Genomic DNA, 26,211 nt, shown 5'->3' on the forward strand with positions numbered 1-26,211 from the left:
ATCCTGTGCCTCTTACACTGTCTCATACCGCTGTGACATTGCTGCACTTTTCTTCCCAGATGCTCTATTTCCTGTCCCTCAAGATGACATTTCAGCTGCCAGCAGCTTTATGACACACACCACAACCTACATGGCAATCGCTTTCACTCAGGGGCTACTGCATCCTGTTCATATTGACCGCTATCCTAAAGAGCTGTGTATATGAGCGTGCATGTCAGTTAGAGGCAGACAAACATAGGGAGACGCTTCTTATCTTAAAGTCAGCAGTTGGAGGCATTTATCATTTCCTTCCAGCCACAGGTGGAGACCCAAAAGTCGATTGCAGGTCTGCTGGCTGCCGCACGAGCAGAACAATAATGTTTGAATTGCCTCCGAAGGTTCTGGTTACTCTTTTAAAATTGTGCAGCTGAGGTCACGCAGCCCTTTGCTAAGAGGTATCTCCATCCTGAGGGACTCAGCGAGGTAAATAAGCTTTGATCAGGAACAGAGCAGTCCGGCACAGTGCTGAAAGTTGATTGGTGTACATGTCTAGACATAGCAGAGTGGAAATCAAAAGTGTGGTAGCAACATGCCGGTAAAGGTCTGCTCAGGTTCTACTCTCACTTCTACATCATTCACAATTACACGACAGGAAACATTACAGTATAGATGAGTTATATAAAAACAGACAGATCTGTGCATCACACTCACAGTTTCACAGGATACTGACAGTGAGAAGTGAAATGTGAGGCATTCACACGCCAAAAAGTTCACCTTGGTTCAAAAACATAAACTTGCCGTGAACTTTCCGTTCGTTGCTGCTTTTTCGTCCTGTCGTATCTGATCTGAAAACATCAGGAAAATGAATCATTCAGTAAATCAACACCCTTGACAGGCAGGATTGTCATCAGCCCCAGTTTCCCCCCGGCAGGACCAGATGATGCTTGTCGTGTCCTGTTACAAAGAGCTATATGTTTATTTATAGCTGTAGTGGAGCTCTCAAGTCGAGGCTTTAAATAGAAAGAGAACAAAATCATCCCAGATTTGATGTTCTTGATTAGAGTGGGATGATATCTGGGAGCGGATATGGCATCAGTGGAAACAGGGCCAGGCAGTGAGTCATCTGGTGGGCACAAAGCATCAGCCAAAAAAAAAAAGGTGCTCAGTCACATATTTGTTTTTACTTATTTTGTCATATTAATAGCTGCATAATATCAGAAGATTTTAATGCTTAGATCAAGAGAAAGACCTTTATATTACGTGTAGAAAAATACAGCAAACAGCACTACTTAGGCTCATTTATTAACATTGCTTTGTTTTGGTTTCATACTACAGTTGTCGCCATCTTTGTTTTTCAGAGCCAGAGGTTTCCATATTTCGAAAAGAGAGTGAAATCCTGGTTTTAGGTTGATAGTGGGTAGATTAATTAGCCTATTTCTATTGGGTGTATCACGCAGTTACTGATACCTGCTTAGTGCTAAGTAACCTACTATTAAAACACTTGCATTTCACTCATAGACAGTGTAAATGACGGCTTCTGGGTCTGAAGTGTGAAGTGCAGAAGTGCCTTAAATCTGCATTAGTTCTTAATCCACCAAGGGGCAATGGTTGTGGTTGGAAAAGACTTGTGGTCCTATGCAAGTCTATGGGATAATTATTCTCTGCAAAGGTGAGGTCTTTATTGTTCATCTTGGGTTATAATGCATAAATCATTAAGTCAGATTTATAAGTTTTAATCATTCCAACTGTCAGATCAGTTTATCCAGGAAATGCTTGTTGGCCACCAACTTACGATGAGTTAACTGGAGTGTGATTCAGTCAGATCACGGTGGCTACAGTGGTGTGAAAAAGTGTTTGCCCCCTTCCAAAATTACTATTTTTTATATTTTTGTCACACTTAAATGTTTTAGATAATCAATATGTATGTATATTAGACAAAGATAAGACAAGTAAACACAAAAATGCAGTTTCTAAATGTAGATGTTTACTATTAAGGGGGGGAATCCAAACCTAAGTGTGAAAGCGACTGCCCCTCTGTTATAACATAAATTAACTGTGAAAAGCTTAGCTCAGTTTCTCTAGCCACACCCAGGCCTGCTCACTGCCACGCCTGTTCTCAATCGAGAAATCATTTCAATCCTCAAAAGCCAGACATCGTGCTGTGATCCAAGGAAAATTCAGGAACAAGTGAGAAACAAAGCAATTGAGATCTCTCAGTGTGGAAAAAGTTATAAATCCATTTCTAAAGCTGTGGGACTCCATAAACCACAGTGAGAGCCATTAACCACAAATGGCAAAAACATGGAACAGTGGTGAACCTTCCCAGGAGTAGCTGGCTGACCAAAATTACTCCAAGAGTGCAGCGAGGTCACAAGAGGTCACAAAACCCCCCAAAACAACAACATCCAAAGAGTTGCAGACCTCACTTGCTTCAGTTAAAGAGAGTGTTCATGATTCCACCATAATAAAGCAACTGGGCAAAATTAGCATGCATAGCAGAGTTGCAAGAGGAAAACCACTGCTGAGCAAAGAAACATAAATTCTCATCTTAGTTTTGCCAGAAAATTTCTTGATGATCCCTAAGACTTTTGGAAAAATACTGATGGGACTGATGAGACAAAAGTTAAAGTCAAAGTCCCGACCTGAATCCGATTGAGATGCTGTGGCATGACCTTAAAAAGGCGGTTCATGCTCGAAAACCCTCCAGTGTGACTGCATTACAACAATTCTGCAAAGATGAGTGCGCCCTTCTTCAACAGTGCTTCATGAGACTCACTGCTAAGGGTGGCCCAACCAGTTATTAGGCTTGGGGACAATCACTTTTCCACACAGGGCCATGTAGGTTTGGATTTTTTTTCTCCCTTAATAATAAACACTTTCATTTAGAAACTGCATTTGGTGTTTACGTCTGTTATCTTTGTCTAATATTTACATTTGTTTAATCTTCTCAAACATTTAAGTGTGGCAAACACAAAAAAAACAGGAAAGCAGGAGGAAGGCAAACTTAATATTCAGGTTTCTAGCACGATGTAGAGTAAGTGGTCAGTGTTTTTAGACAAGTCTGTGAAATAACCACCACAGCAATCTGCTAGCAAAGCAATCACAAGGAGATTTTTGCCAATCAGTTGGGGAATATAGATTTTTCCCTAGACCTGTCTGAATTTTACTTTAGGAATCGTTTTCCAATAACCTCTCACAACTCAGGGGAATAGTCATTTTCCCCTAGATTTCCCCAGCACTGGTCTCTAGGCCTGGACAACTGCGGGCTTCACTTCATCCTACATCGTCACCCTGATTGTCACACATCCAAAATGATGTCGTAGGGGTGTCTGCAAAACCTCAGTAAACCTATGGTTTAACTCAAACTGGAGCTCATAATTATCAGATGGTTAGGAAAATTCAAAAAATGTTTTTTGCTGTAATTCCAAAAAGAAACAACAAACTGTAAAGTAACCTGTCAAAGTGCCCACACCCTTAACCATGCATAGTTTTAAACTTTAATATAATTCAGAGCTTTATAAAAATGCATCCCTTGTAAAATGCCCTGAAAGTGGAACTCTATATATCTAATGCTATAGAGGCTAAATAACTTTTTTTGTATCAGGCTGTTTATTTCTGATGTGAAGTAGAGGATTTTAACACGAAATTCCTTTTTTTCCAGCCATGAACTGGTTTAATGCTTGTGAAGAAAAAAAGAAACTGAAGTGTAAAAACAAAAATGTGTGTTTTTTACCTTGTTGATCAGCTCAGATAACGTGCCACATAACACCCAGTTCCACTCTTAATAAATACGAAGTTAACTGGCTTTTGTCTGTAGCTTTACTTTTAAAAACACACTTGAATGTGTTATTAATGTTCTCATGAAGATCTCGAAGACTCTAGTCACATTTTGCCAAACTGCTGACCTATTTCTTCACATCAATGACAAAAAAACCCACAACTACAATCAAACAGAGTTTAATGAATGAAATGTGTGACTGGATACACTGATGTATAAAAAAACCCGGCTCAATACACAGAGTGAAAAATGTGTGTGTGTGTGTGTGCGTAACACATTTGCGTGAATCAGAAGTTCCATATGTAGCAGTATGGTGCTGCAGCTTGAAGACAGGCATGCCAAGTAAATGATCACCAGGCTAATGCACACACTATTTCACAAATATCCTGTATGTACAAAAGTTGCAGGAACTTTAAAGCATTTCTTTTCTTTCTGGTGCGTATGGAGTATAAAACCTGGTGAAGGGTTCTCACGTGTGTGTAATAAGCTTTGGTTTGACCGACCGTACATCAGCCTCAACACAAGCAAGCATTCCCCAAATGGTCCTCTCTGGATTTTACCTTCTCTGTGGAGTTTTGTGTGCGTGTGTGTGTGTGTTTACTGCAAACAGATGTGTAACAATCGTGCGCATTCTCCTGTCTTTACAAAACAGAACTTAAGGAAACTGCTTGTGTGTGCTTGAGTTTAAGAGCGTCAACGAGGCTGCTCACTTCACAGAGATCATGAGTTGTTATTAAAAAAAAAGAAAGAAGTGGTTGTTTCAGCTTCCTTCTGAAAGCCAGTTTGAAATTGTTGGGTTTACAGTACAGCACATCTGATACATGACAGGGTTGTGATCAGTTATCTGCAATATTTCGAACAAATCCCACTGAGTCTGTCCGCTTAAAGCAGTGACACCAAGACTTCTGGACGACGACATCACAGATTACGGGGAATTCCTCGCCAGTAGAGTATTATACTGTACATTCATGACTCGATATGATGCCAGCCTTTAAGCTAATGTACACGAACATTTATAGCGTACACAATGTTTGTTAAGGTAGACAACTCTGACTCAAGTAGTGAAATAACAAAAAATTAAATTAAAAAAACCCAGAAAAATCTTGTTTGTATATCAGGGCACCGAACATGTTTTCACAGGCCTCTGCAGCCTGCTGATTGGACACAATTAGACATCATTATCTTCATCAGAGTCTTCTTTGTCATCACTTATTTGTCTGTCCTCATTCCAAAAACACGCTAGCAAGCTAAGACATATGTAAACGCAGTAAAATAAAGAATACAATCAGTTTTTGCTCTTCTGAGTCGATGAAAATGTCTTCTCATTCCACAAATGTCTCCTTTATTTATTTTTTTATGGTTTTTTTGTAGGTTTTATTTTTGTTGGCAAAGTTACTTCCTCAAGCTGAACCCCCGTTTGTCCTTCCCATGGTTCAGCCCTGCCTTTGACTTCAAACTCTCGACCGAAGGCGGCGGTGGTCCATCATCGCTGAAGCAGCAGCAGAAGGGTCACCGGGAGCAGGAGCAGCAGGCTACAGAAGCCGGTTTGGAACGCGGCCGCGCCTCTGACTCGGTTGTTGTCCGGCGAGTAGGCATACAATCCTGGTCTGCTACGAGGACACTGGCCACCTACACACATACCGCTTCCAGAGCCGCTGATGTCATCACCTGGAAAAGAGAGCGATACGGATAAAACACTGTTAACGGTAAACTGTGAAATAATTCTTTAAAGACCAGTGGAAGCTTTTTTTATTAAATGTCACCTTCAGCTGCTCTTTATAATTGACCCAATTGTGTTTGGGTCCGTCTGAAATTCCTGAATGCAATTAATCTTTTAATTACACCATTCATAGGGAATATTTTGTCCCTAAATCCCAGGTCTCATTAACTCTAGGGAATAAGACCCCCGAAACAAGAGAGCTGGTGCATTTGATCTACTTGCAGAATCAGTATGATATAAAACAACTATTTCTGGTATCTACTTTTACCAGAAGATCACTCACTTGCATCCTGGAAGTCTACATCATTGCCATCCAGTGCATTTTTCAGCCTGTTGCTCATAATTTTGAGTTGCATGATCTGCTGCCGGATGGTCATGTCTGGCTTTGTGATGTCGAGCTCCACTTCTGGGTTGTTGATCTGATTGGCCAAACCATCGCCCATCACTTCTGGAAGGTACCTAATTGGCCATGAGAAGCAACAGGAATAGAAGCATGATGCTCATAGCTTAAATCACTGCCTTATGACTGTCACATTATCGCTGATGACAGAGCTTGTGTGTGCTCAGCGGACTGTGAGGCATCAATATTTGGTTTTATGGGCACTCCTTAGCTTATCTTAGCCTTCGGGGTTTTCTCAAATGCAGTTAATTACTATTAAATTAAATTTAGTTATTTTTTTCTATAGCACCAAATCACAGCAACATTCACCTCAAATAACTTTGTATTGAAAGGTAAAGACCCTACAACAATACAGAGAGAACCCCAACAGCCAGACGAGTCTTAGTAGAGGGAGTTTGCGCAGCTATATTGTGGTGTTAAAAGCACAGTCGTGCAGCCTGTGGTTATGCAAAAGAAAACAAGTACTTGTGAGTATCCTCAACTGGAAAATACAATACCTAGTCCCAAAGCTTTAAGAAATGGGCACCAGTGGATAGTAAAATCAGTGCTGCAGAAGAAAGAAAAAACCCCTTTTAAAAAAAATTATATAATTTTTATTTATTATATTTTTAAAGTATTTCATCCAGCAAGATACTGCTTGAGAAACATTAAAAGTCGTGAGGAGTGCTGTGTTTGAAAAACTATTACATAAACCCTTTGTGACTCCTGATGGAGCTGTGCAAAGTCTGGTTGTGTAATTGGCCTTCTGACTTACACCCCTTTCAGACTGACACCTACGCTGCTGTGTCAGCCACCCCAGCTATGTCAGGAGTAAGCATCTCTTTTCAATTGTGGGCCAGTGTTTTTAGCATTGATCATCAGGGCTTAGTTTTTCCAGACATGGATTATGCCTAATCCTAGACCAAATACTTTTTCCAATCAGGATCTTCAAGTCTAGAAATCTGTGCCTGGGAAACCAGCCGAAAGAGATCAACATGTCCCGGTGCAATGGACGAGCAGGGGTGTGATTTTGTTTAACTTTCTGTTGTAATTAAATAATAAAATGTAGGCATAAATAAGACAAAGTATGCTGTGGCAAAGAACTTATTATGCAAACAAGAAACTAAAACTTCCTTTTGTCTCAGACAGCCAAATATCTTTGCAGGCGCGTGAGGTCTGAGTCACTATATGCCTACCACTCACTTTTGCATTTAGGCCTAAAGCTCTCTTTCAGCCAATATATTCATGTATTTTTCTTTATGAAAAGACTCAAACAAGGCATATTTACAAATAAAACACAATTTCATTAAAAGGTTCAGCCTAAAGCCGCTCTACGCCCATCCAAAAACTCCTCTCCACAGCTTCCTATCACGGCTACCCTGTAAGTGGAGACAGCTGTGCTCTGGCTCCACAGGAGACCGGGGGCGCGGTCGAATAGTCAATTCTGCTTAGGAAGGTCTCTAACTGAGTTAAGCGACCCAGAGGTATCTGCATGGCAGCCATAATAAGAGCCGTTCGAATTCTCTAAATACTTAGAAAAGGTCATTCGATGCTTCATTATCACCTCCTCTGGCATAGGACAAACTGCACCATCCTTTATGAAAGGAAAGGAGATAATGAGAGCCCATAACTCATAGCTACTCACCATCCGAATGATTCAAAATAAACTGACAAAGTGACGCAGATCATGTAAATATTAACTATGAGTGTTCCCCAATTTACAGCCTGCTGATTTGTTTAGAATTTTCAACAGCAGGCTGCTAAACCCACAGCTGCTGTAACAGGATCTACTTCTCATCAAGCTATCGCCTTATGTGAAGAACATACTGTGGATTTATATTAGCTCTCTAAATCAAGATTATGCGCTATATTAATTGATCGTTGTGTTTAATGTTAGCTATAGTTCACTTTGCATTAGTCATATCCGCTGTAGCCAGAATCCCCAGACTTTAGGATCATCATTAAAGTAATTTATAACACACACACACACACACACACACACACACACACACACACACACACACACACACACACACACACACACACACACAGAGGACTCTGAATTGGATAAGTGATGGATGGGGGGAATTTTTCTTCACTTATAGACAGGCTTAAAAAAAGGAGGAAATGATGCGGTGAAGTATGTCAAGATCAAGGATCAGTTGCCAGTTTGTTTATATGTTTGGCATCTCCCACTACAGTATATATGGGTGTGTACTTTTTCTCTCCTCCCCCCAGGTGTTTCTGTCTCTGGGTGAGAAAGGTGTGAGAGGTCCCAGGTTCAAGCTCCCAATTCATGTTACGTGCCCTAGCCTTCGGGGTAACCTAAACACAACATGAGACGCGACTCTCAAGAAAAGACCGGCACCCTAACAGCCAAAGATGCTAAGCAGGAATTTATTTGCTTCACCAAAACAACAAACCAACGTTTCCTGCTCTCCCCTGACCAAAAATAAAAGGCAAACAGAAGACAATGTTCTAGTCTATGCTCCTAAACAAGAGACAAAGTGTTTCATCAAAGAAATGGCTTCTTATTCCCATTTAACTGCTACAGTGCTTTGAATTTGCAGTTCTCTAGTTATAAAACGATATTTTTTAAAATGCTCTCAGCTAGCCGCCACGTTACCAGCAATACAAATGAACTCACGCTGTTCACTAAAGGATTTAAGTGCAGGATTCTCACACAAGCACTCAAAGCTACGAGCAACTGGCTGGCTCAAGGAGAGATGCAAGGTGGCTGTCAGCTGGAGGCTAAGAGGCTGCTGTCCACTCAATTAGCAGTCGCTGCATGTCTCTGCCAACACACACCTTGTAGGAAGGAGAAGGGAAAAAAAACACAGTCCCACTCATACTCTGATGGGAGGAGCCAAACACGTAAACAACATGGCACATAACAAGTAAGATGCACATGTTGTTTTCCCTCTTTTGAACAGTGTGGTTCAACAGAACAGACACTCTTCCTTAGTCAGTATGAATTCGCCTTCACAACTTTCTTTCTTCATGACATTTTCCACTAGAGTCAAAGAACAATGTGTAGTAGAAGGAGGAAGCAGGTCCTTTTTTTGACTATTTGACTGCACCCCTAGTGGTGGAAGCAGGACACACCCACAGAACCAAAGATAGATGGAGTCTGATTATTCAAGACCTTGTATGTGAGGAGAAGGAACTTGTTGTTGCAATTTGGGCACCATGACACAATCCTACTGAAAGAAGATGTGTGATGATGCCGAGTTATTGTTTCCACAGGATTTCTGTTGTAATTCTGCGTCTGATATCTATTGAGCTCTACAGAAAACCACAAGATGTCACTGCAAAGCTGCAAGCGAGTATTAATGGCATATTCTTTATCACACACAGTCACACACAGTCAGCAATTCATCTTTATTTCATGGCCTCTTTCACATTATTCACACACACAGAGGCACAGCACATATTTGATGTTTAGTTGGCCCTAATCCAAGCACTTTAAAGAAAGGGAGGTGCGAATGTGTGTGCACGTGTGAAGCGTGGCCGGATCATCAGATTGTTCTCTAATCCATTTGCACATGGATTAAGGGAGGCAGAAAAACACACAGGGGTGTGCTCTTTTGTTTCCATGAATACCTGTGTCGCAGGATGTGGATTTCTGCTGGGATTTGGAATCACTGTATGTGGAAGAAATGTAAGTTCGGCACCTTGGAACTGATGCCTGCTTTGTTTTGACACAGGTGCTACAAATGGCTTTCAACGTGAAGAGGAGGCCTATGTCTCGCAGCTTCATCAGAAGCTGGATGTTTGGCTTCTTCTCTTTAGAAGCATTTTCCAGTTTTTAAGTATTAAAAAGAAACGTTCTCTTTGGAATGAAACTTCACTCAACAGTTGTTGTTGGGATGAAGGTGGGATGTCTAACTGCCTTCCTGCCTTTCAGTAACAAGTGCATGTGGGAATAAGGAATGCAGTCAAAAACAACAAAAACCTAAAAAGAAAAAAGTACACACAAAATAGACTATGAACTTTTGTCTTCTTCTTTCACTTGATAGCTTGAGGGGTTGCCACAACAGATCATTTGCCTTCATCTCACCCTAACCCCCAGCATCCTCCACTGGCACATCAACCCTCTGCATGTCCTCCTTCACTACATCCCTGAACTTTCTCTGTGGTCTTCTTCTTTTCCTCTTGCCTGGCACTTCCATATTCAGCATCATTTGTCTGATATATCTGCGCATGTCCAGACTAACTCAGCCTAACTTTGTCTCCAAACCCCTCAAACTGAGATGCCCCTCTGAAGTACTCATTTGTCCATCCTGGTAGTTCACAATCAAAATCACAATCATCTTCAGCTCTGCCGCCTGCAGCTCGGCTTCCTGTTTTTTTGTCAGTCTCACTGTTTCCAAGATAGTCTCACTGCCATCTTGTAAGCCTTTCCTTTCACTCTTGCTTCTGTCTTTCTGTCACAAATCAGCCCTCATACTCATCTGCACCCACTTTATCCTGCCTGCACTCTCTTCTTCACTTCTCTTGTGCACCATCTGCTTTGCATGGTTGAACCCAGGTATCTAAACTCATCTACTGTCACGACCAGTGTTGGTCAAGTTACTTGAAAAAAGTAATCAGTAACTAATTACTGATTACTCCCCCAAAAAGTAATCCCGTTACTTTACTGATTACTTATTTTCAAAAGTAATTAATTACTTAGTTACTTAGTTACTTAGTTACTTTTTAAAAACACGATTTACAACCTGAAGAGGTGATAAAGTGATAGATCTTTCAGCCCAATTCTACTTTTTCTACATAATCCATCACACAAAATGTAATCAAATGGAAAAGTCTCTTTTTTTAACTTGTTTTATCAGTTTTAATCTTTTAACTTTATGCATCAAGCAAAACATTTAATTATATGCAACATTCTCTGACTTGAATAAATTAGTTTAACATTTAAACCTATTTTCTACACATTCCAGCACATAAAATAAAATATTTTTTGTGTTTTCACTCACTCTTTCAAACAGATGCAAGTAAAACACAGCAGAAAATAAATAAAGTCAAAGACTCAGCGGTCCTTTTGCTCTATTTTCACCTGTAAAGCAGGAGCAGGGTAGGCGGAGGGTTACCCTGGTGCAGGTGTGCTGCGGTCAGTTGAAGTATCCGCGCAGTGTCTCTGTGAGTTTCCCATCACGTCGTAGCTACTCGGTGCTTGCTCGGAAGTTTAGGGGTTTTTTCGCTGTAAAAAGAAGTTTTCTTCCCACGCACGATGGACGCTAATGTTTTTGTCACTTTTTATGGAATCAAACTCAAAGTAAGGTCAGTACTTCCACACTTTAAACGCTGCACGCTCATACTCTCTCCCGCACTCGATATATTATCCATTGTTGATCTGCACACAGCTGCTGTCACCAACGTCGCACTTGCTTATGTCACTGTCATGAGACATTCTCGCAAAAAAAATCACGGTTTTAGTAACGCAGTAACGCAGCGTTCCTACGGGAAAGTAACGGTAATCTAATTACCGATTTTGCAATAGTAATCCCTTACTTTACTCGTTACTTGAAAAAAGTAATCAGATTACAGTAACGCGTTACAAGTAACGCGTTACTGCCCATCTCTGGTCACGACCTCTACCCCTTCTATGTTCACCTTTCCACCTGTCTCTCTCTCTCATTCACACACATGTATTCTTCTGAATTTCATTCCTCTTCTCTCCAGTGCAAACCCCCAACTCTCCAGAGTCTCTTCCACCTCTCACTTCAGTGTCGTCTGCAAACATCATAGTCCGCAGAGACTCCTGTGCGATCACATCTGTATAAGCCAAAAGCCCAGACTTCCAGCTAACTTGAAACACTCCATTTTATTTCTATTCTCAGCTCTGACAGAGGTGACAAGGGTCATATGCTCATCTTAGACACACAGCTCTGGTTGTGAGCACAGCAGCTCCACTCATCTGCTGTCCACATCTTTTCTTTAAGAGGGGGGCAAAACCAATCTGCAGAAGCTGGCTTAAAGGAAGAAGAGTGTGGATTAACTGAGGGGCTGCACCATGGTCCTGTGTACTATATTAAGGGATTATTTTGATATGTGAATCATACAAAGCTGCTCTAGCAAAGTGCATGAATAAAAACATTTCAAATGAGAATAACAGCCCCACATTAATGCTGAAGATAAATGCAGGGAGGTTAAGTAATAATCTTTATATGATGTATAGATAAGTAAACAGAGAAAAACATATAAGAGGTTAGGTTCAGGCTTGTTTTTTAAAATCAACATTAATGCGCATATTTCCTGCTTTTTTTTCCCTACCTGGCTTTAGTGATACCATTCCAGCATTTGTCCTGACTGTTACCTCCAGGTGCCAGTTTGCCACATAGTGCCAAAGAAAGCTGAATCCAGTACTGACGCATCTCCCTCAGCTTACTGGATAGATCCGATACCTAACAACAAAGAGAGTGCAAACAGTCTTTATAAACAATACATAAAGTGATGGAGTCTCACTCTTAAAAGCCATGCAAACACCGATAAAAGAAATTCTGCTGAGCTCTTCAGCCGGTCGTTTGCGCTTACATCCATGAAAATCCACTGATGCTTGCTGTCGTTAAGTATGTAATCATTATTTCTAAAGTACACCACACACAGGTGTGGTGTACTTTAGATGTATGCACCTGCATTTCAAGTCTGAGTCCAGCAGTCGGGGAGGGTTTGTACTCAGACGCAGTCAAGGAGCCACTCTTCTTCTTCTGTTCATGAGGGGTGGGACTTCCTGTTCCTGGCTCTCCTGGCATTCCACACGTCTGATACACCTACAAGCACAAAAGACACAAAGACAGATAGAAAGATGCACACACCGTGAGGTATTTACTAGCTAAGTTTACATTGGTGATATCTAATTCACCCACTAGATGGCGCCACAGACAAGCATTTGAAAATCTCAGCTCCTTTTGCACTGACAGTATATTAATCGGTATATATTAAAGGAGCAGATCACTATCAGTATATCTGTGGCTAACTATGTAAGCTAATAATGCTCTCCATTCTTCTGACGGACTTATCTGGATGGTGCTACGTTCTTTATGATCCCTTATTCACAAGGGGTCACCATAGCAGCTGTATGTTTCATTTGCCAGACAACCTTCCCCATGCAACCCCCAAAGGGATTCGTTTCTCCTGGTTACACAAATGTGTGAACTAATGTGTCAACGTTTAAACTATGGATCCACCATTCTGTCCTTATATGACTTTGTATGTTCCTTAACATGGGAATAAAACCAGTACAGAAGTAAAAGGTTTGGATGATGAGCTGTTTATTTGGAGATAAAAAACTAATATAGGTGTTGAGTCAGACAAGCTTGCCTTAGCTGTAAAAGCATCCATGTTTTCCTGCAGGTAGTGCACCGCCTCGTAGATTCGAACTGGGATGGAAGAAAGAACCACGTCGAGGCTGGGCTCTGTGCTGAAGCTAGACGCCACCTGGATCATCGTGTCTTAACAGGGGAGTGAGGACAGTGACTTTAACCGGGCAGTGTTTTTCGATTTTTTTGTTTAGCAGAATTGTTAAATAAACTATTTAAGTGAATTCTCAGAGGATTAGTAAGATTTTCATTGTGTCTCACCTATAAGGTTCTGCCACTCAGGGTTCAGGTCAGCCTGATTGGCCAGGCAGCCCTTCATGACGTTTGCGCAGTAGCTGGAGCACGGTTTAGCAGAGGCCACGCCACGACAATGGGGGCAGTATAGCAGCTTCATCAAGGCTCTCTCACACTCTGGACTCAGAGAAACCTGGTATGAGTGAATGGAAGAGTCAGTTTCATTCAAAAAGAAGGAAGTTTATGTTTCTTACAGGGAAAAAGACAGAACAAAAAATATTGGCAGTCACCAGCGCTACCTCTCCGCCTCAGGAGATGCACCTGTGGTGCAAATGTGAAATCCCAGGTGATTTCCTTCTCTAGTTATTGGATTCACAAGATTTTCAAAAAACCTTCTGACCTAACCCTAACCCTTGATGTTGAGATCTGAACTTGTCTGAGATTTTTAGTAGCTGCACTTCTGGCATTATTTTGTAAATCCTATATTGCCTCTTTCTCACGTTATTTCACAAAGTTTGTTGTCCACCCACGCTATTGTCAACCTGCCCCCCTCTGTCTTTCATTGCTAAGGAGTAAAAAACAGAAATTAGTTCTTTCCCCTGTCCTTTCAATGAGGGAACTAATTAAAAAACACACAGTAGAGGGCGCTATCGCAGCATAATATGAAATACAGGCGCAACTGGAAGGCAATGATGACCCTGCCTGTCTGTCTTTTTACAACACTGCTGCTCTCTCAGCTTCTGATTATGAACCCAAGTCGTGAAATGTTGTCAGCTTCACCACGACTGCTGTCACATCTCAGAGTGGGACGCTTCAAATCAGAGAAACAACAGCACACAAAGGTGTGTTTGTCTGATTTTAATAAGCGCCGTGCTCTCTTGCATACCCTCACACATTCATCTCTGTGCATTCTGAAGCTCAGTCAGCACACACTCGAGACCTGCTCGTGTGGAAACAGTCGCTGTCAGCGCGAGGTCTGCGTTCATTTGCGTCGCACATTTTTCCATGCGATAATGTCTTTCATGTGTTTAAAAGTCTGCGCTGCTAATGAAGTTTTGACAAAAACTAAACGAGGTGGGCTACATGTGCTGTGATGGAGTGCACAACTTGAGCAGGTTTCAAGAATGTGCTCAGATTTTCATATCAATCAGAAATGAATGGAACCTACGGGAAACCAGAAACATGCCGAGTTTTGGGGAAATGGGCTTAACAGTACCCAATTCCTGCTTTTAAAAAAACAAAGATTTATGCACTGCTGATATACTGGCATCTGGGACGAGTGATGAACCGAAGGCATGCCTTGCTCTTGTTCTTTGTGTCCTAAATCAAACATTAAAAGAGAGGAGGCTGCAAACCATAAAACGCAGACAAAAAACAAACAGCCAAATCTGACACGCTCCGTCCCCGAGAGATGAGAAAAGCTCTTGCGCCCTGCAGCAAGAGCTGGAAAAAAACAAAAAAACATCATCACACCCATAATTTGCTGTCATCCCTCCAAGTGAGAGTTTTGTTCTCATGGCAGAGTCTGACACTTCATTTCTGATGATCTTTGTGTTTCTCATTTGTAGGGTGGGGACATTTTCTCTGGCAGCCAGGGTGTGACGATCATGCAGCCATCATCTCTGCTTTCCTGGGACTACGCCAGGCAGGCCTTGGACACACACACACACACAGGCTGTGTGTGCAGACGTTCGTGTTTCCATGACTTCAGTGGACATCATTTGCCTTTCACTGAGTTCATGTGGCTTTACCCTAACCTGAACCTGAACTGCTACTTGCTTCATTCTCATATTTAATTATATACCTCACGGGGACTTGCCATTTCTCCCCCAAAGAGGGAGGATCCCAACACCTAAATGAGTATTACAAGCATGCACGCTCACCTGTGAGACCTTCCTGACCACATCTGCGCTGACTAACAGCCCCTGGACAAACGACCTGGCTGTGACAAACGCCCGGATCACCTTCGCCTTCATGTCTCGAGGGACGTCTCCAAACGGCCGCAGCGTCTCCTGTTGCTTAGCAACACACTCAAGGTAGTCCTCTGATAAGCTGACCTGTGAGACAGAGGTGACAGTGGAAGTGGACACACTGCGGATGAAATATGTTGCTGGGTACGCTGTTAGAAAAAATACAAGATCTTCCAGAGCAAGAGCAAAGGCAAAGGAATTCCCCAAACCACATCAAGAATCTCCAGTTTGGCCAACACTTGGGGACCCAACTGGAATTAGCTGTAACATTATTTTCTCAGCTGAGTCAGTTCCCTACACACCTTTTTTATTTTGCGTCTCTGAAAAAAAGGATACTTTGTCTTTACTCACATCTGTGGGTGCAGAGGCTTTGAATGTGCGCTCCAAAAGGCGGGACCAGAACTCGGACAGGTTCTCGTCCAGGTTGAGAGCAGAGCCCCGATAGTACTGACGCAGGTCTGTGTAGAGATCCCCGTACAGACGGCTGTTCTGGGAGTACAGCGGGCCGAGAGGAGACAGCACCTCCTGCAGGGAGCGCTCGGAGCGACCGTGCAGCTCAGTGAAATACACTGGAGGAGGGAAGGAGAAGAAGAGCCTCACCTTAACCAGAACTCCACAACAAGGCGAATTACATGCACATGCTCGACACATCAAGTGTAGCAAACAAACACCTATTTATACGTGTAGTGAACACACAGCAACAGCAATCATCTGGATTTCTGTTTCCAGACACTCCAAAAATGTCCTTTAATTTGTGTCTGGCTTCATTTGAGCTGAGTAATCCATGTGGCGTTTTTTAGCAGCTAGATTCAAGAGCTGGCCGATATCATACCAAACCTGCAGGCTGGTGCTGAGCAGGAAGTGTTACAGTGAGTTTATCAGATGGATTTTGATGAACGAGCACCTGCCAGGCTGTGCATGTGGAAGCTAGTGACTATATTGCTGAGACAGGGCCAAAGTAATGGGGCTATGAACTGTAACTCTAAAAACAACCGAGGTGGACTGTAAAACTCTAGAGAGGTGAGGGGAAGGCGTCAGTTTTCAGTGCGACTTTCTTACTATAAACGGCTTTTTTCACCTCACACGTTGTCATTTGTCATTTTTGTTTTAACGGCCTTTCTGTTAAACAGCCACGATGCAGATGAACTATTTTCACTGCCCAGTCAACACGCACATTTCGTTTATAATATTTGACTTAAGATTTATTTAGGTTTAATTTATCTCTGCAGACAGATGGATAAAAAGCGAGCGAGAGCCCATAGGAGAGAACGAGGGAGTCAGCGAGCTGTCTCTGCAGTATACTGGTCTGGGCTTTTCCCTCATGCTTCAAAGGCCATGGACCAGTGCCAGTCTGCTCTAACAACATCCAGATGGACGGCCACGTTACTGCTACCGAGGTGGCCTGCTGCCTTCAGACTAATAATACTGTCCTCTCCTCCTCCTCCTCCTCCTCCTGCTCTCACTTGTCTTTCTCTTTATTTATTTTTATCCTGAAACATTGTTTCTTCTCAGCGCTAATGACACATTTCTCTCTGGTTGCATTCGTCTGTTTCGCTGGTGTTAGCAGCGGCAGATCTCAGTCTTCTTTCTCCCTTACATCCCTCTCTCTTCCTCTGATGTGCAGTGATCTGCAGACACGGCTCCTCAGTGGGTCAACTGCTCATTAGCTGAACCAGCCATTGCCCCAGGGGACACCCCTCTGTTTGTGGGTGTGTGTGTGTGTGTGTGTGTCTCCCCTGAGATGAGGGGATCAGCTTATCGTGTTTCATTGTTTCTGCCTGACTCCGCTCTCATTATAGCACCCAGTCAGGGGTCCCCTTGACGCACACACGCACACTTTTGTACAGTGACACACACACCCACCCTCTCCAGCTGTAGTATTGAGCGGTGTGCACGGGCAGAGCTTGTAACAAACAAAAAGATACACAACACACTAATGTCACACTGCTCTGGGCTCACTTCTGAAGCTTTGCTATCGAGCTCAGCTAGTAATGAGTGTCTCGCACACAAACACACACACACACACACACACCGTACTTACTGTCAAAGCTCCTGTGGAGACCATTGAAGACAGCCTGCAGCGACCTGCCGGCCTCTCTGATCAGTCCCTCTGTTTCTTTGGTGCTCAAACCGGCCAGGTCCTCCTCCATTGTGCTGGTACAGCAAGTCGGGCCCTGAGGACACATCCTCAGATGTTCACCTGACGCAGTGAGAGGGACACTAATTAATTAATTGGGCTTAACTGAATTGACATTATCTAATAAATGAACTTGTCAGCTTTCGAACATGTCCGTTTTCCACCATCCCGAACAACCACGAACACCGGGCTTAAAGAAGAGCAAGGTGCAGACGGGAGCTGTAACCGATTCTATTATCACTCATCGGGATGGCAACAGTCAGTTCACCACTTTATCTTAGATTGAAATATGTCAGCTACTGCTGGACAGTATGAGGCCCCCCTGAATTTGCATGTAGCGCCATCTTAGGTTAACATTTGAGTGCACGTTGAGTCTACTGTTGTAATATATCTAAATCTAGAGCTACAAAGAGGACAAAATTGTATTCTGCTAAATTAATGCGCGCAAAATAACTCAGGCTCCAATCAGCTGTAGCTTTGCTTTGTAATTGGCAGGTATTTCCACATCTACTTGCTAACCTCCTCAGAAAGATTAAAACATTAATACCTGCCAAACATCAAGATGTTACAATTACAATGAGGCTAATCTCTACGTAGTTGTGCCGATAAGATGCAGAATGAGACAACAGAAATCTTTCATCTCATCTCAGACATCTTAACGTATTACAAACATGCTTTGTTTCTATTTATTCGCCAACCCCTCCGGTCTCACATGATTAGCAGGATCTGGCATGTATGCAGATGCTGTTGGACCACTTTAGTTACTGCTGCATTAGTATTTGAAAACTTCGAAATGAACTTGTATCTGCTGTGTGTTCCTTGTGTGTAGTGCTCTGCTAATATTTGGCTACTTAATTACAACTTGGCTGCAGGACACTCTCTTTCTATGTTTTTGCCAGAGTAAAGAATTTGGGTGCTTCTCATAAAATATTTATGACACTGCTGGAACCGTTTTATGCATTCAGACAAGATGAGCACTATTTACAGTGTATACAGTATAGCTGATTCATATATAGCACCAACAATGACTTTTTTTGCCCTGCTTTCCCCTCGGACTGTATATTTGTGTGTCTGCACTTTTTGAGGAAGTGTGTAAACTTGATTTAAAGTCTGTAATCGTTTTGTAAAAGTCCCTCGTTGGAGCCCATATTGCATTTAGCATTACTAAACATATTCATTCATATTCATTCATCTGTTTGCAAACAATATTATTTATTTAACAGAAACAAAAATTACCAAGGTCGATATTATCAGCCCTCTGATAATGGACCTTATAATATTTAGCCATAGCAGAAACCACTGCTGTGCAGTGATGCGTTCTTTTCCATTGTAATGCTAAAACTGAGGGTTATCTTCTAAAAACCTCAGCAACAGTTTGAGCTGTCACTTGAGAAATCATCATGCCAAAAGCAAAAGAAATCCATTTAGGCTAAAAGAATTGTTGATGCTCACAAAGCAGAAGACGGATATAGTTATATTTAAGGATAAAGCTATCACAACAATTCCAAGTTGTAAAAACTGGAGTCAGAAGTATCATCAAGACATTCAGAGAGACACACAACACAGAACAAGCCTGACAGAGGATGGAAGCAAAAGAGTTCAAAGACTAGCTAAAGAAAACTAGTGAGAGACGTGTTTACCAAGATGGGAAAGTCGCGAAGAAGAGAGGTTGGAGACCAAGAAAAACTCCCACAAAAGTGACACGTTCAAGCCAGGCTGAAGTCTGGAAAGATTATCCATACTGGAAGCGCATCCTTTGGCAAAAACTGGGTCCGGGTCATCGCTTTGTCTTCCAACGCGACAAGAATACAGAACATGCGTCGCTCCTGGAGAAGAACTACCTCCCGAAGACCAAAATGAACATTGATTGACTGGGATGTACCGGCCCTGACTTGAATTCCACTGAAAATCTGTGGGCTGAACTGAAGACCAAGGTATATGCCACAAACCATCGAATCTGGAGGAGCTAGGCAGATTCGTCAAAGAAAACCGGGCTGGGATTTCTCAGGAGATGTGTGTGAGACTTATTGAAAACTACAACCACCGACTCCAGGCTGTTATCCAGCTATGCTTTGACCCTGGTATTTTATTTTTTCTGAAATAATTTGGTTTCTGTCTGCAAAGTAAAATAATTTGAGCATCCAGAATAAAACTAGGCTGTTTGGAAAAGCTGTGTTAAAAATTCCTTGCTCTGTTTGAAAACTTTTGGGAAATATTTTTAAAAGAATGACATTTTCATTCCATTTAAAACGAATAATTCGGTCGTTGTCTGATCATGACATTCAAACATCACAGAAATGCAGAATCAAAATGTGAAAATGTACCGCCTTCAGCATTTTATTATTTTTTTGTCTCTGGTCTCATGGGGATTCCCAGAAACTGAAAAAAATTGAATATTCTTTTCCCCACATACACAAATAAACATTCACAAAGTCTCAAAAGCAGTCTGCAGCATGGACTGGTTGCCTTCAGGATTTGTGTGTGTGTGTGTGTGGGTGTTTATGTGGCTACGTCTGGAAGGGTTAAGGGTGAGTAAGTACCCCAAGGCTATGTGCATCACTGCTCTCTGCCTTCTTAACAGTTTCGGGAATCGGGTGTGTGTGTGAAGGTCTGTTGGTGTGGGTGCGCGCGCGTGTGTGTGTGTGTGCGTGTGTCCACTGCAGTAAGTGGAGCAGAAGGGGAGATGCCTTCATCATCACTGCTCCATGAATCTTTCATTGGCACTGGGTGGTGTGTGTGTGTGTTGTTATGTGTGTGTGTGTGTGTGACTCTGTGTGTGTGTGTGTGTTAACCGATAACCGAGAGCGAGATAAATGGTGGCATCTGGATTGCAGGAAATAGGACTTTTGTATCACCTTGCTTCGTTTCTCACATCCTGCTTTTGATATTTGGAATAATGTTTGTTTCACTGCCTTGCACAGAGTCACGGCGTTAAACCCGTCACACGCCCATCAGCTCTAACACCGAGATATTCTCTTTCATTCGGTCTTTAGTGTCAAGTGTAGGTCTGAGATGAGACGCTTCACTCATCTGAGCTTTCAAAAAAATCTACCAGTCACACCTGCTTCTTCACTGAGCGGCGAGCCTCATCATTAACTCACGTTGGAAGAAGCTCTTAAAAAGAACACTAATCACATCCTCACACTTAAGCTGTGAATTTTCACGACGCCCACAGTCCTTTCAATCTGATTTCCGGCGATAATCACTGAATCCTCATCTTTGTGCGCCGTAATTACAGCCTCACTGCCAGTTGTTCCAAACATTCAATCACATATTTAGTCAAATATACAGTTTGATATTATACGATCAGTTTGGCCAATTTTCCACACAGCTCTGCAGATTTGTCTCTGATTGGACAGGTAGAAATCATTCATGGGTGCTACTTTTTCAAGCATTTGATAGTACAAATAAATCCTTTACTAAATAGCTTATTCCATTTTAACAGCATTTTAACTTTTAAATGCTATTTTATCAACTGGAGATTTTGTATTCAATATGAAAATCTTAAGTGTGCGATTGAAAATTTATTAAAAATTATTTTTTTAAAAACATTCTTTCAGTCAGTGCTTGCACTTTTGGATTTGCACAAACATTTGGGCAAAGCAGTGAAGTAGAAGACCAGAGGCACTTTTTTTTTTCTTCTTGCACTTGTTTTCCGCCACAGTGTATATTTTGGAGATCATTTCCCATTCCCATACATATTTCATTCTCACTACTGGACAGAAAAAGCACAAACTTGGGCTATTTATTTATGGCAAAATTTATGGTTTAGTATTTGGTGTCAATCCAACCTAAAACTTAAAATAAAAATAAAACAGAAAGTCGTCATATGGGCTCTGAAAACTACACCCTGAGGCCATCTTCGAGTGCGCGTGCACAGCAGCTAATGTTAGCATTTCGCTGTCGGTTTGCTTACTGACCGTGAAGACACGGGGGCGTTTTTGTTTTTTGTTGGTTTTTTTACTACAAACACATACGCTCTACTGCATTCCTGGGTTTCTGGGTAATGGAAGCAACCGGGATCCTGCTATAAAAACGTAATTTATTTGGATAGACAGAAGTGAGTGCAGCGGTTACACACTAACACATGTGTACAAAAAGCAAGCTTGCAAACACGCTCGCCCACACATGAAAGTGCATTTAAAGGAGCCGGGGAAAAAAAGCAGAGGGTCCATCAAAGTGCAGGTTATCTGGGATTAAGCGGCTTGCTCGAGGGTTTCGTGATGGGAAATGGAGAGGCATTGGGCATTCATCTGCACACAGAGGCAGAGTGAGATTGTCAAAATGGCAGAAACTCCTTTTAAGCGAGACACAACTTTTAAGTGCCCCGGAGTAAAGTGGAGCAGGGGAGAGGAGAAATCTGGTTGCTCACACTGTTTTTTGCCCTCGAGCTACAGCATATATTTAGTTAAGTTAGCTTCCTTAGGGGTAAACACACATTTTGCACTAGACTTACGGGAACCCTCACTGACATAATCCATCTCCTAGTGCCCAAGGCCTATTTCAGATAAGAAAAGCATACATAACACATATATATTTGTGTATATATGTGTTACTTTTCCATGATTCTTTGACCCCGTTCAAGAGTCATGTGACTCAATTACAGGAGGAGAGCTCTAAGTGTTAGCGTAAATACACCAACAATGAGGTGACGTTCCTTTGCTTAAGGAACATTTGGACGCTGGAAAGGGCCTCATTCTTTTAGGACTTTGTATGCCTGTTACATGTGTCCAGGGGTCTACTGCACACACTTATGTATGCGACATGAATGGAGGTGTACATACTTGTTCAACTCCAACACGAGATTAGTAGAAGCCCGTGGAAGGAAAGCATGAAATTGGAAGAGCCTGGGCTATATGGTCAGTGAAGATCCTCTGATACCTGCGGATAGAGTCATCTTTGAGACCGATGAAATATACTTAAAGGTCTGTTAATATACATGGATGCTGCAACCAAGTAAAGTCTATGGATGAGAAAATCCAGGAATTTACTAGGGAAGAAATGGCTTTGCCCAACTGGTCCTGTGCTGGACATTTGCAAACAGAAATGACTAAACAACTTTGCGTGTGTGTGTGTGTGTGTCTGTGGTGTGCATCCAATCACACGTGGCCACATAATGAGAGGTCTTCTGATACCTGGTATGAAGGGTATGCACGATAATACCAGTTATGTTCATAATTTCCCTGCTGTGGTTTTGTAAGGTGCTTCTATTCCTTAATGGTTTAAATGTGATCTACGTTCTTTTTTTTTTAACTCCACACCCAACTGTTTAAAATGCTTCATGCCTCAAGGTTAACAGCTACCCAACCCTAGCTGGGTTTTGTTTGAATTGGCCACATTTGTGGTATTCAATCAGGTATAAAGGCAAAAATTCCCTGAATTGCTAAAGTATGCAGCGAGATGTGTTGTATTAATGGCTTTAGAAGGTTATAAAACATGTGAGCCCTTCAATTGTCATGTCAAATAGGTGTGTGGGGGGTGGGGGTTGCAGACAGAGTTTAACAAGTGAATCCTTTGTTCTGAGCTACGTCTTAAACTTCCTAACTTTTATCCCTAAAACCTGCAGCTTCCTGAAATATTTTTGCCTCAAATGAAGTTTGCTTTGGACTCAACCCATCTTTGCGGAGCGTCTCTGGTCTCATGCGCTGGCATATCAACCACTGCATTTGCACACTAGGGTAGATGCCAGTATTCTTCTCTTTTTTTCACAGGGTTCAACTAAAATAGATATCCAGGAACCTCTCTAAACAAATAAATACTTTGGCTGATCTCTCACTTCTGGCTTAGCTTTACCCCTGGTCGTCTATATGAGCACACCCTTCTTTAGATCCTAACAACTGTAACAACCTCTGTCCGATTTCCAATCTACCCTTCATTTCTAAAATACTCGAAAAAGTGGTTGCAGCTCAACTTCATTTACACCTGGTTAATAATCTATGAGAGATTTCAATCTGGTTTTCGCTCATGTCACATGCTTTACTTAAAGTCACTAACGATCTTCTAATCGGAGCTGACTCTGGTCTTCTCACCATTCTCGTCCTTTTAGATCTGAGCTCAGCCTTTGACACCATTTCTCACTCTGTACTTCTAAACAGACTTTCCTCTCTCGGCATCTCTGACACACCCCTCGCCTGGTTTCAATCATATCTCCTCGACCGTTCCCAGTTTATTCAACTAAGATCATTCCGCTCTCGTCTATTCCCCGTCACCTCTGGTGTACCTCAAGGCTCAGTTTTAGGCCCTCTTCTCTTCATAATATACATCCTCCCTCTAGGTACCATTTTCTGCAAATTTGATCTTCAGTTTCACTGTTTTGCTGATGACACCCAGTCCATTCTTGTCCACAGTCTTGTTACGTCCCATGGTCTCCCCCAAAAATCCCTCCATAAGCTTCAACTGGTTCAGAACTCTGCTGCTCGCATTATCACCAGAACCCCCTCCTACCAGCACATGACCCCTGTTCTTCAGGAACTTCACTGGCTTCTTGTGAAATTCCAGATAATATTCAAACCTCTTCTGCTCACCTTCAAGGCCATTCATAACCTCGCTCCTCCTTACCTTTCTGACCTGTTAACCACTACCTGTTCTGCCCGTTCACTTCGATCTTCTTCTTCTATCCAGCTTGCTGTACCTTCCTTCCGCCTCACCACCATGGGAAGCAGAGCTTTCAGCTGCTCTGCTCCCAGGCTGTGGAACTCTCTACCACCAGAAATAAGAAACATTGGTTCTCTCCCCCAGTTTAAATCCCAACTCAAAACTCAACTGTTCAAATCTGCATATTCACTGTGAATCCACTGTTTGTTTAATTTTATCTCTAGTGTAGGGTTTCAGCAGCAATAACCAGCTGTGACTGAGCAGTTTCCAGCAGTTTTCAACAGTTCCAAGCCCAACGGTGCCAGGTATGGAGCATAAACAGAACTACACTTGTTATTTTTGGGTTTCGCACCATAAACTCATCCCCAGAGTGAAACCCGCCTTCATAGAATTCTACTAAAAAGTCAAGGACAACAACCAGAACAGTGCTTGGTGCCACTAGGTGCACTGAACTGGTCAGATATGTACAATATATACAAAAGGTATCCTCAAAATGAAGATCAAGTTAAAGGAGCACAGAGGAGATCAAACATGCACAGGGGAGAGAATAGGACTCGAAGGAGGCAAACTCAGTGAGGTTTCTGATTTTGTTGTATAATAATCAAGTTCACCACTGCCCTTGGTTATGTATTCAAAACAGATGAGTCACCTAGGAAGCAGTGAGAAACTATTACTTAAGCTAAGTAAACTCAAGCTTTAACCTTCAAAGATGCCAAGGATGGAAAAACAACAACAGCAGCAAAACCTGTTTTTACTCTTAACGTCTAAAATGGAAACTGGTCATCACAAAAAAACCAGAATAATTACTGTACAAGACCGCAGAATCACACGCACTAAGTTATACACGTGCAGAGCACTACCCGCTTGTTTGGTGTTTTTAATTCATTTAAAGTTTTCAAAAGAGCAGCTGTGACGTAAAAGGCAGCTGAGCTTAACGCAACCCTGTGAAAACATGCCGCCGCAGTCTTTACCATGGCGCTATCCCTGTTAATATTTATCAGCTGCTCGTGGTGATGAACACTCCAGATGGGTGGTTTCTCAGGTGCATGCATGATTCAAAGCCATTGCCAACAATCTTTAAAAAAATTAACCAGACTGCATCCCCCTGAAAATTACTACGTAAGTGTTGGCTAAACACATGCGACACTGCAGGAGATCTGATCGGCAGTGAATGAGTTACTGCGGCAACTTGATGTTGTGCACAAACTGAACATCTTTCTGTAGTTTGCCTGTTGGATGTGGGCACTGGTATTTGTGATCAACATGAATTATTTGGCCAGTATACTGGCTGACTGCTCACAGATATACTATATATTTTCTGATATGCATCGATATAAAAGTTTGTTGAAAAATCAACTTGTTTTCAATAATCTCCACGTGTAAGTAGAGTATGGTTTGGGTAAAGTTGGCGATCAAGGATCAAAGAATGCAATGAAAGCAAAATCCATTTAAATACAGATTATCCTGTTTTTTATTGGAGGAACACGTTTTTCACCTCATGAGGTTGGCGTGAATCCCGAGGAGGTAAATACTTTGGTATTGATTATGTGGAAATGCATGATGTGATATTTATGAGGAAAAATTCCTTTAATGCCAAGTAGAGATCACAGACTCCCACAGCCCTCCTGGAGCTAAGTGCTGCATTATAGAACCTGGTTGTGCTGCAGGGTATTTTGCACTTCATCATTAGCAAATCCATTTAATTCAAACCTTCTTTTTAGTTTTGCCTTCAGACAGCTTACACTGGTTGCCAAAGAGACCGCATTCATTTCCTTTTCCCATCAAAAACATACGCCTGTGACTTTCTTCTCTGCATCACACCCTCGCTGTTTCATCTCCCCACCCCCTGAATTCCTTGGGATAGCCCCGACATACCTGAGCTCGTCTCGACAAGCGAGCAAACCTCAGCACAGATTACCTGCATCGCTCTGCGGGCAAACAGAGAGTCATCCAGGCAGGGATAAAAGGCCCAAATCAAGCCCAGTCTGCAACAGGAAGGGTATTATGATTATGGGGGTGACACGGGGCAGAGGACTGGCTGTAAAGTGAGACTACGCTCAGTCCTCTTTTGAGTAAACTGAAACTCAAATTAAACTTCAAT

The 26,211-nt window shown here is 42.2% G+C and overlaps 1 protein-coding gene across 1 annotated transcript in view; it reads right to left on the reverse strand.

Moving 5' to 3' along the window:
- Positions 1-3,920: 3,920 nt before the first annotated feature.
- The window catches only part of LOC101470345 (glypican-1), a 48,284-nt gene continuing 25,993 nt past the window's right edge, over positions 3,921-26,211 (reverse strand). Inside the window, exons 2-10 of the mRNA XM_024805631.2 lie at positions 17,421-17,579; positions 15,731-15,948; positions 15,293-15,466; positions 13,437-13,602; positions 13,177-13,307; positions 12,489-12,626; positions 12,130-12,260; positions 5,761-5,936; positions 3,921-5,425 (exon numbers count right to left, since the gene is read on the reverse strand). Coding sequence (XP_024661399.1) covers positions 5,241-5,425; positions 5,761-5,936; positions 12,130-12,260; positions 12,489-12,626; positions 13,177-13,307; positions 13,437-13,602; positions 15,293-15,466; positions 15,731-15,948; positions 17,421-17,579 — 1,478 coding nt within the window. The 3' untranslated portion in view covers positions 3,921-5,240. The remainder of the gene's footprint in view (positions 5,426-5,760; positions 5,937-12,129; positions 12,261-12,488; positions 12,627-13,176; positions 13,308-13,436; positions 13,603-15,292; positions 15,467-15,730; positions 15,949-17,420; positions 17,580-26,211) is intronic.

The sequence above is a fragment of the Maylandia zebra genome, linkage group LG17 (assembly GCF_041146795.1).
Source record: "Maylandia zebra isolate NMK-2024a linkage group LG17, Mzebra_GT3a, whole genome shotgun sequence".
Lineage (NCBI taxonomy): Eukaryota > Metazoa > Chordata > Actinopteri > Cichliformes > Cichlidae > Maylandia > Maylandia zebra.